The 13078-nt window shown below is 45.4% G+C and overlaps 1 protein-coding gene across 1 annotated transcript in view; it reads right to left on the bottom strand.

The window, feature by feature from the left end:
• Positions 1–13078, bottom strand: part of MDN1 (midasin AAA ATPase 1) — a 145579-nt gene that overhangs the window by 6080 nt on the left and 126421 nt on the right. The window contains exons 86-96 of the mRNA XM_069598273.1: positions 12523–12695; positions 11827–11979; positions 10934–11081; positions 8404–8726; positions 8005–8172; positions 6742–6843; positions 5699–5900; positions 4455–4625; positions 3281–3444; positions 2481–2570; positions 747–862 (exon numbers count right to left, since the gene is read on the bottom strand). Of these exons, the coding sequence (XP_069454374.1) occupies positions 747–862; positions 2481–2570; positions 3281–3444; positions 4455–4625; positions 5699–5900; positions 6742–6843; positions 8005–8172; positions 8404–8726; positions 10934–11081; positions 11827–11979; positions 12523–12695 (1810 nt within the window). The remainder of the gene's footprint in view (positions 1–746; positions 863–2480; positions 2571–3280; positions 3445–4454; positions 4626–5698; positions 5901–6741; positions 6844–8004; positions 8173–8403; positions 8727–10933; positions 11082–11826; positions 11980–12522; positions 12696–13078) is intronic.

The following is a 13078-nucleotide window of genomic DNA, read 5'->3' as shown; positions in this document are numbered from 1 at the left end:
AGAGCTAAAAGCATAGAAACAGGACCTGACAGCCAATTACACCAAATAACCGTATTACTGTTGATTGAGACTGCCGAGATCTTGATCAGCAGCAAACAGATATGTATGTAGCAATAATGATTAGGTCCTTTTAGAAAATGTAAAACACTTTTTAAAAAGGAAAAAAAAATGTTTGCATTGACTGTTAAGTGTTGGATTCTCTTTTCTGTTCTAAAACTCTGATTTTGGATACCCCTTTGGACTTCCCTGGTGGCTCAGATGGTAAAGCGTCTGTCTACAATGCGGGAGACCTGGGTTCGAGCCCCAGGTTGGGAAGATCCCCTGGAGAAGGAAATGGCAATCCACTCCAGTACTATTGCCTGGGAAATCCCATGGACAGAGGAGGCTGGTAGGCTACAGTCTGTGGGGTTGCAAAGAGTCGGACACGACTGAGTGACTTCACTTTCACTTTGGAAAGATCTAGGTGAGTGATGCGTGCAGCAAGTGAGTGACCCAACATGTAGAGGGTGAGCAGCACACACCCCCAAGGTTCAACCAGTCTCCTCATCCGGTATTAACTAGTCACAGAAGCTTCTCTGCAGAGACAACAACACGGCAACAAGGTAAGGACGCCAGACTGGTGCCTGTGCAGCAGGAATGGCCACCTAGATGCCGGCACCACAGCTGGTCGGTGCTCAGCTCAGCAGGAGAGGCGACGCTGGCGCCTCCTCAGGGTGCCATGAGCGCCTCCAGTGCAGAAGACTTACTTCAGCTTGGCAGCCTGGGTTGGCTCCAGTATGAGACGAAGCTGTTCACACAGCTGTTGTGAAAGAGGCGCAGTTAAGACCAGGTAACTCTGCCACATCTCCGCTGCGGCCTTCTCCTGTGACAACAGTATGCAAGGTGCCTTTAGAATGTCAGAGCCAGGCAAGGTCATTACAGCAAGATGAGGGCTTGAGGCAAAGCAGAAGAAAACAACTTGCTTCTCTCGGCAAGCTGATTCACTTGGTTTAAAATGTCTCCTCTTCCACCAAAGCCACTAATCACAGTTCCAATGAGAAAGAATGACATTTCAATGAGGCAGTAAAAGACTGGAATTCATGACCAGGTCAGTGCCTTATTCACACCTCCTATGAGGGGTACGTAATGTGTACCCTTCACATGGAGAGGGAGCTGTGATGGTTCACTTTGGTGTCAGGAGATCCAGCCACTTAAACCATGGGCTCTCAGGGTCTTGTTTCAAAAGCAAAGTGATAAGGGCAAATCTCTCAAGTAACACACTTAACAGTGTGCTTACTTCCTGGGTAAGTAAGTGCCTTTTTTTTTTTAAGGCCGATTATGGCACAGCAATCATTACATACATGTGATGAGAATGATGATAACAGATGTATTTGTGTATACATATATAGATGAAAATGAAAGAGGAGAGTGAAAAAGTTGGCTTAAAGCTCAACATTCAGAAAAGAAAGATCATGGCATCTGGTCCCATCACTTCATGGCAAATAGTAGGGAAGCAGTGGAAACAGTGTCAGACTTTATTTTGGGGGGCTCAAAAATCACGGCAGAAGGTGACTGCAGCCATGAAATTAAAAGACGCTTACTCCTTGGAAAAAAGTTATGACCAACCTAGATAGCATATTCAAAAGCAGAGACATTACTTTGCCAACAAAAGTCCGTCTAGTTAAGGCTATGGTTTTTCCAGTGGTCATGTATGGATATGAGAGTTGGACTGTGAAGAAAGCTGAGTGCCGAAGAATTAATGCTTTTGAACTGTGGTGTTGGAGAAGACTCTTGAGAGTCCCTTGGACTGCAAGGAGATCAACCAGTCCATTCTAAAGGAGATCAACCCTGGGTGTTCTTTGGAAGGTACGTTGCTAAAGCTGAAACTCCAGTATTTTGGCCACCTCATGCGAAAAGTTGACTCATTGGAAAAGACTCTGATGCTTGGAGGGATTGGGGGCAGGGGGAGAAGGGGACGACTGAGGATGAGATGGCTGAATGGCATCACCGACTCGATGGACGTGAGTTTGAGTGAACTATGGGAGTTGGTGATGGACAGGGAGGCCTGGCGTGCTGCAATTCATGGGGTCGCAAAGAGTCAGACACGACTGAGCGAGTGAACTGAACTGATACATATACAATAAATTTAGGAAGCAAGTTCACTAAAAAGGAAACTTTTGGTTAATCTACACTTCCCCTTTACGTCAGCTGGCAGTGTTCCTGGTGGTCTATTCAGAGAGTGACACAGTATCTAGAGTTCCGTCCCGTATCTCAACCACCATCACCTTTATTATTTCCATTACAGAGTCAGCAATGGAAGTTAAAAAATGAAACTTCAGTTTTTGTTTTAATTAAGCTGCACATCTAGTGGCAAAGCAGGCTTTAAAATTATATTCTTCACATACTCAGTTGCTTTTGCCAAGGTAACTGGAGTTAAGAACCTATTAAGTTTGCTGTATCTTAGAAAGTCAAGAGATTTAGTAAAAAGACCAGTGACTTACTTCTTCTGGGTTTCCAGATTCATGTGGCTGCCATGTTTCCAGCTGTCTCTCCAGCTCCTGTCTTAGCTCATTGACATCTTTTAAGAAGGGCTAAGAAGGAAAAGTCACAGATAGAGGAGACCCAAGTTGGAATCACTAATTCATTATCCTTGGTTGCCTTCTTCCCTGCAGTGTGAACTCCCACTGAGATGCAAAACTTGAGCAAATTTCATGGCACAAAAGATGCCAGACAACTATTCTTCTCCTTCCCGGTTTTTTGAGGATAAGATGGATAAAGGAAATTCTGAACATTAATAAATCCCAAAGTACCCAGGAAGGTATCAATAACAGAAATGTTCTTTGATTAATCTAGACTACCATTAGGTCAGACAGTTTGGGAAAACTCAGTTAATTGGCTCTTCCTAAATGAAAGCATTAAGTCAAAGATGCTTACTGCTTAACCAACATAAACTTGACTGACCTGCAGGCTCCCAACACAAGGCTGGTGAATGTTGAGGAGGGCCAGAGGCCTACGGGCCAGGCCCCCCACTGTGGCCAGGTAAGGACGCAGACCTCCCACAGCAACCCTAGGACTGGTTGTTAGAAGTGTGTTACCTGCTCAGAGAGCTGCTCACACACCTGCTCAGTGTGTTACCTGACACACTCAGAAGTGTGTCATACCCACAGTACTCCTTGAAAGATTGATATGATACGAAGCCCCCAAACAACCAGATGCTTATGAAGTTTTTAAGAATTAAAAGCAACTTATAATTCCATATTGTCAACTTATTAAAGTGGTGATCTGTTAAAAGTTTTAGGACCTGGAAGATCGTGTCCACAAGTAACTGATGGGCTGTGTGAATGGTGGAATCTCGGCTTCTCTCTGGTTTCTCATTCTCTGTCTCCTTGTGTGATGGGTCTGTCCTGGGGCGCTGGTCTTCCTCTGTTTTAACAGTTTGGGTCTCCATCTCCATCTCTTCAGAGCCTGTTCTCAAACAAGGACCGAATTTTACTTACATAACACCAGAATGAAGACTGAGCGTTCAGTCCCATGTCAATCTCACAGTCGCTCAGACCTCCCAGCACATTAACATGTCAGCTCCCTGTGTTCTTTCTCTCTGAGACAGTCATTGCCAATTCGCACTCCCTTAACTCCCCTCTCTCCCCACCCTGTTGTGTTCTGGGGAGGGGAAAGTAGGGGAAACTGTTCAACACTGACAAGCCTTGTAGGACTGTGTGATCCATTAAACTGTGTGCATGCAGAACACTGATAAAAATACATTAAAATCATAGTTCCATCTTATAGATGAGGAAGCTGTGGCAAAGATAAATAATCTGCCTCCACCTATAAAGTAAGTAAGACAAAGTCTGGATTTGAATCAAGGAAGATCTAATCACAGAGCTATGTCTTTACTGTCCCATAATGGCAGTCTGTGATTCTAACGCCCCTGAGAAGAAGCAAGCAGAAGCAGCAGCTGTTGAATTTAGGAGGTTATTTTGAATTTGCATTTATTTCATTGCTGATGTTCTCTTTCCATGTGTGTTGAATACATTAAAAAAAAATGAACTGCCTTGTAATAGCACTTGGGCTCGGTTATGAAATGGAACAGTTATAAAATGTAAGAAGTTAGTGTTACTTTCTCACATGCATTTCCCCTATTTAAACGTTTTATGCTAATACTGCGTATTTTATAATTAAAAAATATTGTTTCTCTAGTAATCAAGAACGTCTCTTCTGGTTATAATTGTAGCATGTGCACTGTTCTGTTTTCTTCTACATATTTAAAGAAGACTGCCAGGATTTTGCCTGGAACTTGGGCTTCTCCATGAATGTCAGTGACCTGTAACACCACTCCCCCACCTTTCTACTCCCAAAGGAAGTATGTACAGGGGAGTTACTATGGGCAAATGAGTATCTAAGTCATGGGTTAGGACGTAAAAAGAACAGACCAGGCGGAGCTTAGGTGGGGAGCAGGTGTTCACCACAGAACTCACCTGGCTGGGCCGTGCTCCCTGACTTGACCTCCTCTGGCTTCAGTGACTCTGTGTCTACCGCTCTGAGCTCCTCCTGCTCCTCCGGGTCCATGGAGGTATCCTCTACCTCCTCCTCCTCGTGAGCCTTGCTGGAGTCCTTTGCAGACTGCTGCTGCTCCGTGCTGGCCACATCTGCCAACAAAGCACATACACATAGAAAGCTTAGCTCTTTGCAGAACAGAGTCATTGAGAGTGGGTGTGCTTTTGGTCAGAGATTCTACCACTGACTAGTTACGTGGCCTAGAGACTGGACGCAAGTACTTGGCTTGTGAACTGCGGACAAGTGTCTTATTTCCATGTGTAACCATGCATGTGACCACAGAATAGGATGTTTAGCTGCTGGGTTTTGATTGCTATGATCAGAGACTGAACCAGAATAAACGTGCTGAGTACATGACTCAGAGCAGCTAATGGAATTATCCTCATTGCCAAGTCACGGGTGGAGAAACTGTAGTGATGAAGTATAACAGCGGGGGGCAGGAGCAGGGCACAGAAAAACAATGTGGGTATCCCAGCACCGTGACCCTGGACAAGTCCTTAAACCTCTTTGGCCTCAGGATGCTGATCTATAAAATGGAGGCATCCTAGCCCGAGATTACTAGAGGAATCAGGCTGCAAAGCTCAGAACAGTGCTAGGTACAACATAAAAGCCCCATGTGTGGCAGTCGTCATCGGTTCTGCTTCATTTTTCCTAAAGGTGGGGACAGGAAGAGAGGAGAGTAATCCACAGGAGAGCAGTCTTTTCTGTGTCATAATATCAATAGCAGCTTGTGTATTAGGAACGAAACAGTGAAAAGTCACCCAGAGAGCTCGAGGGGAGACTGAGTGATGACTGACTCCAATACTGAGATCTTTTTTTCTTTGTCACTTACGCTCTGAACCACTGCAGAGTGAGTGAAGAAATGTCTGCTACTCAGATCTCTGAGACCAGTGCTGGGTTGGGATAGCCAACCGTCACCAATAATATTTAAAAGGCTTCACTAGACCCAGAACCCTGAGCACTGAAACCCTGCACTTGGCTACAGATACCTTTATTTCAAAACCAAATTGTATATCTGCACAGTTCTTATTAAAAGGAAACTCGTTTGAAAAGTCATTTCCCCTCCCTCTTAAAATGACTTTGTAACAACACCTGGCAGACACACAGTCAGCATAAGCGCTCACAGAGCTTGATGAGCAAGGGAGGGGGCCCCTCAGCTCTGTACCATAGGTCTGTGCATCGTAGGGCTCGCTGCCCTGTTTGATGTGCTCAAATGCTTCCGCGTCTTCCACCTGGGCCCGGGGCTGGGCCGGGCCCTGCTCGGCATTGCTCTCGGTGTCCATGGTCCTCAGCCTCTTATGCACACGCTCACTGTGATCACCCATGGAGCGTTCGTTGTCGGCCTGCCCAGGTTTCCTCTTAAAACTCTGTGGGAAGTATGAGGAAATTCATCAGAACTTTGTAATACAAAAAGAATAAAAGTAACGTTTATCCTCAGGGGGCTGATTAAATAAATTAGGTACAGCCATACAGGAGTGGAATTCAATGCAGCTGTTGATAGGAAGATCTCTAAATACACATACAGAGCAATCTCTATGAAATACTTTTATATCTAAAATAAAGGCAGAGGCAAAGAGACACTCACACACAGGTGTGACACTCAAACAGCCATTCATATGCTACCTATGCAGTAAATCTCTTAGAAACATGCTCTGAGGACAGTCCCCTGGGTGGCTTGAGCACAGGGATAAAATGAAGCTTTCTAGCGCACCGGTTTCTATAGGCTGATTTCGTGTCACATGCATAAATAGCACCCCATTTTTAAAATCTTATATTTAAAACAGAGAATAGGGAATTTGCCAGCATTACAGCAGTTGGAGCTCAGCACTTTTATTGCTGGGGCCCAGGTTTAATTCCTGGTCAGGGAACTAAGATCCCACAGGCTATGCGGTGCAGCTAAATAAAATAGGATTAGGATAGGATAGAACAGAATTGAATAGAATTAAAGAAACCAAACACAGAAGAGAATGGACAGTGAACAGGGTACGACTGGTTAGTAGCTTGGCAACTACCACCTGGTTCTTAGGCTCCAGAACAAGAGCATCACAGGATCAGGATATGCATTTGTCTGTCCCCACCAAGAAAAAGCGAACCAAGGATGCCACCATGGTGGGACAGCAAAGGCTGGGAATTTTTTTTAACCAGTATATCTGGAGCATTATCTTACACGCAGCCGTCACCTAAGTTTAGCTGAAGAGCGATAGAGACCTGTGTGTTTTTCCTGGTGTGTTTCTGGGAGGCCATCCGCGCCATGAAGCTTGATTCGTGGCCTTCTGCCTGGTTTGCGTCCGCAGCTCCACTGCCGTGTTCCTGTGAAATCCAAGCCATAAAGAGAGGCAGGAAGCGGAATAAGCACTTGGTTACAGACTGCGCTGCGTACAATTCCCCTCAGTCACCTGCAGTTGGCCCTCTGAATCCGCGGACATGGAGGGCCCACTGCCCTACACCAGTTTACATAAGGGACTTGAGCGGCCCGTGGATTTGGGTATCTGTGGGGGTCTTGGAATCAATCCCTTTTGGAGCCCAGGGGATGACTGTGACCACACCTGCCTGTCTGCTCTAGAGCTCACCCATCACTAACGCCTGGCCTGTGGGCAGAAACAGAAGTACCTAGACCTGTCTGTTACCCTCTTGGGGGACTTTGTTGTCTATAGGAGGTAATGGCTTACTCTGAAAGCAGGACAGACCTCGATCAGAAACGAGGCTTCATCATCAACCAGCTGGGTACCCTTGAGACTGTCATTTAACTTTATGGGGGCTTATTTAACTCAGATACAAAATGGAGAACATAGAAAGAACAATAATATTTATTTTATAGGGCCACCGTGAAGATCTACCAGAGTAATGAAATGCTCAGCAGCTCAAGAACTGGTGCTGAGTAAATGGGTTGGAAGGGTAAGAGAGGTATAAATGGTTGTAATTACTGCTGAGAAAATGGGGGTTCAGAGAGACCAAGGGAGTGGTCTAGAGACACCACTGAGCAGCAGGCCCCCTGACTTCCAGGACTCCCTCCAGACTACCTGTGCCCCAACTGTGGCTACAAAAGACATCACCCCACATCAAGGAATGAAGTGTTTTGCTTTTTAAATTAAAATGTTTGGCAGCCTGGTGAACAGTAAGGGAAAAGGATGCACTGTCAGACCCATATCACCGCATGAAAACACAAGTCAACCCTTCTTTGCTTAGGAGCTTCGAAAACAGAATTTGAACCTGATTCTCCCACAGAGAACTACACTGTAGTAATTTTTTCTCATTAAGCACATCACTTAAATATAGTGTGTAAAAATATTCTGGGGTTTGTTCCATATAAATACAGGTGTACGACCATTTTCTTAAAGAATGGGAGCTGGATTTTTAGATGTCAACAACAAAAAAACGTTACACAGCAATCACTACTGCTGAACAGAACACGGTTTCACACAGGGAGAGGAGGCCCTCCCAAGAGGCGGCTGGTGGAGACGAGGCCCTCACCTCCCTGCCCTGCTCCTTCTCAGGCGCGGCTCCAGCCAGCTCCACGGCCCGCTCGCTCTGCACGCTCTCCAAGCCCGTCTGCCCACAGGACTCGTGCTCCTTCCTCTCCGCGGACTCTGGCACCGGCTCCTCCATGTCAGAGTTCTCCCCTTCTTCTTTTTCCTGCGTCTGCAAGGAAATCAAATAGCATTAAATGCTCTGAGGGGAGAAGATGAAGTGGGGGCCCCCCTCCTCACCGAGAGGAGCCTGCAGGCAGGGGATCAGCCACAAACCGAAAACTGCTCGGCGCTGTGACCTGCTCATGGGAAACTATCCTAAGACAGAGTCTAGTGAGAAGATGGTACTCTTTTCTCATCATTGTTACTTTTAACAGAGGACAAAGCAGATCCGCCGTGATACCTGAGGCTGGAGACCTTGGTCAACAGGTGTGTCCTTTTCCGCACTTTCCTCACTGGTGTCTTTGTCCTTGTCCTCCGACAGTGGAGCCTCCTCCGCGTCCTCTTCAGGGTGCTCGGCAGCAGCCTGGTCTCCGTCGTCAGCTCCGGTATCCATCTCTTCCTCGCCCTCCTCCCCCCTGTCATCTTCGCTGTGGCCTCCCTCAGGCTGGGGTTGACCCTGACCTTCATCCTGATCAGCCTCAGTCTCTTCATTTATGTCCTCAGCGTCGTGACTTGCTTCTTCAGTATCCTTTGGTTGTTCTTTAATTTCCAAAGGATTCTCTTCTGGACAGATTAAACAAAAAAAAGAATGCAGAATTTAAAAACTAAACAATGTGATTTCTTAAGATGAGATATAGTCACACAAGCATCTTTTTATTATTCTCAAACCAGAAGTTGGCACAATATGGTCCATGGGCCAAATCTGGCCATCTACATATTTCTGCAAGTAGTTACACTGGAACGCCACTGCATCCAATTGTTCACCCACGTGAACAATACACTCCATCCATTTTGTACTACCTATGGCTGACTTCACACTACAGGAGCGGAACTGAGGATTTGCGACTCTGTTGCAGCTTATGACTGGCAAAGACTGATCTGTTTATTATCTGACCAACCCTTCACAGAAGAATTTAGTTACATCTGCTCTTCACTATACTTGTATATTGCATACAACTGTTTGGATATCCATTAAAAATCCAAAAAGCCACCACAACAATAGGGATATTTTAGAACAGACAGGAAATGCTAGTCTAATTTTCAATTATCATTACAAATAACTGATGGACATCATTCCTTACCATACACAGAAAATACAACATATATTCAAATGGGAACAACCCTATTTGAAAAAGTTTTGTTTAAAACAGCTTTTCTGTAATTTGGATATTTCAGAAATCAACTACTTTCTTAGTAAATAATTCTTTAAAATAATTGCTCCTTCAGAAAAAACTAATGGTTATCGCTGTGTGGAGGGGAGGGGTAACATAGGAACAGGAGGTGTTAGGTACAGACTGGTGATGTAAGATAGGCTCAAGGATGTATTGTATAACACAGGGAACATAGCCAGTATTTTGCAGTAACTGTAAATGGAAAGAACTGTATAAAGGTAACTTTTTCGCAGTAACTGCTTCTTAGTTTATATACAAAGTAACTTAAAATGAGTCTGGATATTTTTCTAGGGCAAAATAGCTTATTAGATTCTCAGTGAACTTTAATTTTATGCTTGCTTGACTGTTGAATTTAAGGTTGAAATAAGCTTCCTGTATTATAAGGTAATGAAAACTGCCGTAGAAGCAACAGCTTATACTATGCTTAAAAAGGAGAACTAGAGATTCACTGGGCGAAGAATGTTCTAAGCACAGGTTATCAAATACCTTAAATGTGAAAAAGGCATTTCACATTTATGAGCGCCAAATACTCCCTCCTAGATTTAAGAGATATTAATATCTTGCCACAAGTGTATCACATCTGTCACTTGTATTTAAGGAATAAAATAGTTCTGGACACAATTGTCAGGGTTCTGGATGTCTCTGCTCTTCCTACTTCCTCGGAGCTCATAACCTGAAGTTACCATAAATTATTTCTGTGTTTTCATACATTCTTTTAGCAAATTTTCACATAAATAGTACCTCTCATTTATTCCTTTGTAATTTGCTCTTTTTGTTCTAATATGGTGTTTTTAATAGCTTTCTAAATATGTAACTGCCTCACTAAGAAGCTGAGTGAGGCTGTTGCTGCCTTCCTGTCTGGTTGCCCATCCTGACAGGGCCTCCATCACAGCGGCATCACCTACACCACCTCCTGACACCAGGAGACACTCCCTAGGGGAGCCACACTCAGAGGGAACAGTGGGTGGCAGAAGCGCTGGGTTGCTGTTGTGCCAAGTGAGTTCCCTTGGGATTATTCAACTTCACTTCCCATTATGATTTCACATTTCAGCCTAAACACACAATATAAGCACAACAATCAATAACTTTCCTAGGAGGCAATTCCCTGGCAGTCCAGTGGTTAGGATTGGCGCTTTCACTGCAGCTGCCCAGGTTCAATTCCTGGCCAGGGAATGAAGATCCAGCAAGCTGCGTGGTACAGTCAAAAATAATTAAAAACAAACAAAACTTTCACCAGAAAGCTAGTAACGGGGCTCTGCAAGAGGCCTGACTACCTGGACTGCACAGAGTTTACATCAACCCACGAGAGGGGCTCACAGTGAACCCGGAGGGAGGCAGAGCCGCGTGTGACCGCACCACCCAGACACAGAGGAGTGAGATACGGGACAGGTGACTGGCGTGACGAAGCCCTGCTGGCTACAAGCGTCAGGTCTACTTGGAGGAGAAACACAACAAAGAAAAAGCAAGCCATCTTGCCAAGCTGGAATTACATGAATCAGAGACGATAACGAGCTGGCCATGACGCTGGCCTGAAAAGGAATTGGTTATTGCTCATTTTCAGAGACTTTCAACAGGCCCTTTATGTTTTAAAAGACACACCTTCTCCATCTTCACGGTCAGTGTCCCCATCACCATCCTTGTCTTCACTGTCTAAGTTCAAGTCATCTGGAAGGTCCAAGGCCTCAGGTTCGGGCAGCTTTTCCTCGTTGCCATGGTAAGGATCCACCTCATTCTCATCATATTCCCTCTTTGGGCAACAGAGAGATCAGGAAAAATAAAAGTAAACTTTTAAAAGGAATAGCATTCACACATAATTAGCTCTAAACACAGCTGACTCTTGAACAACACAGGTTTGAATGGCGCAGGTCCACTTATACAGACCACTTATGTGGATTTTTTTTCAATAAATATGTGCTATGGTACCACACAGACTTGTGGCTCTTAAGGACCTGAGGCTGAAGATCCACGGGCGCAGAGGGCCAACTATAAAGTCACACAGAGATTTCCAGCCTTGCAGGTGGTCAGTGCCCTCAGTGCCCCGACTGTTCAAGGGTCAACTGTCCTTATGCTGAGAGAATACAATGTCTCTGCTCTAAAATTACCAGTACACATTAGAATTTTACCAATATTTTTACAGTTTCATGTCGGAATGTCAGGTTTCACTTTTTGTGCACATTCTCCACAGACAGGGGTGCTGTGTTGCCGATCGCAAAGAGGACACGGTAGTTTACGGAAGAAATATACAAAAGGACTGTGGGTTTTAGTTTCTAAACTATAACATGAGTCCCAACAGCACAAAGCTCATCTCATCGGTAACCAGTGGTTAGATATTTTATGCTCAGTTAAGCGGCTCTATGACACATTCCTTTATGAGGCAGTGGGAAAACAAATGATAAGTGGGAAAAAATACGTCCTGAGACACCCTGGGAGCTGTGTGTTGCAGTGGCCCTGGCTTGAGTGAGAAGAGCAGTTGGGTTCTGAATCCTCATTACCTCATCTATTTGTTCATTAATTTTGTCTTGGCCTCGTCCATCGTCATCAGCTTCTGCTTCTTCCTTTTCCTCCTTCTTATCTTGCTGGGTTTTCTCTCTGTTTGACTTGCCAGCATCTAAGTTGTCATCTTTAGCAACAAGTTCAGAATCTTCCTAAATATCAGAGGAAGAAAAAACACAACATCATTACTCTCAATCTAAAACGCTGCTTTCACTTTACTATCTAACGCAGCTCCCAGACCTGTGCTGGGCCAATCCCATGGAACCATCCAGCTGACGGGGCACATCCTGGAGGGAACGGGCAGGACAGCCCAGGTGGCAGCGGTGACAGCAGGCATGTGAACAGCAGGGTGGGGACGGGTGTTTGAGCTGTGGGATGCATCACACCCAGCCCTGGGGGTCCCCTAAGCTCAGGGCTGGGCAAGTGCAGTGACCACTGGCAGAATCAGATATAGCATCTATAACAATGCTCCAATTTCCCTCCTCCATAACACAAGGGATGCCTCAGGTCAGGCTACTCTTTGAGCCCTGAATGTAATAAAAAAAATCTAGACAGCAGGAAAAAACAGAAAAATAGAGACGGAAGAAAAACCAAGACAGCAAAGAGCGAGCAAAGAACGACAGGGAGTGGCAGTGGGTAGGAAGACTGCCCCCTCTCATCGTGGGCACAAAGTGATGGGGGAATCTTCTGCTTACCTCGTCCATTCCGGGTCCTGTTTCTTCAGTCTTACTGTCTTCCTCCTCATCTTCTTCATCGTCATCATCACCCCAAAGCCTCTCATCTAGTTTGTCAGCTTCCTCACCATTCAGATCGCCCATCTGTTTATCTAGGTCTCCAGTCTCGCTATCTGATTTTTCATCATCCTCTTCTGAAAGGGAAGGCACTCAGCTCAGTTCGGCAGATCCCCAGACTAATCTGTTCCTGTGTGTGTGGGAGAGGCAGGGACCCGGCCAAGATCCTACTTGGGATGTGCTGCGATTCTACAGAACCCCCTACAGGCAGATGCTTTTAGGTGTCCTGAAGCACTCCTACTGTGTCTGCAGACTGGAGAAGAAGGGAGGTCTGGGACGTGTGATGGTGGAGGACTGTAAGGAGGGTGGTAGAACAGCTGTCAGGATGTCTCATTCTGGTGCTGGGAGAGTTCATTAAGGGTCCCAGCAACCTCACTGGGTTTTGGTTTCTTACCTGGGAAATGATCAAGGGTGGTCTACAATGCCTCCAAGGTTCCTCCCCATCGCCAACCTATTCTCT

Source organism: Ovis canadensis, chromosome 8 (genome assembly GCF_042477335.2).
Source record: "Ovis canadensis isolate MfBH-ARS-UI-01 breed Bighorn chromosome 8, ARS-UI_OviCan_v2, whole genome shotgun sequence".
Taxonomy (NCBI): Eukaryota; Metazoa; Chordata; class Mammalia; order Artiodactyla; family Bovidae; genus Ovis; species Ovis canadensis.
Note: the sequence above shows the minus strand (reverse complement) of the source record. Positions and strands in the feature narration are given on the sequence as shown.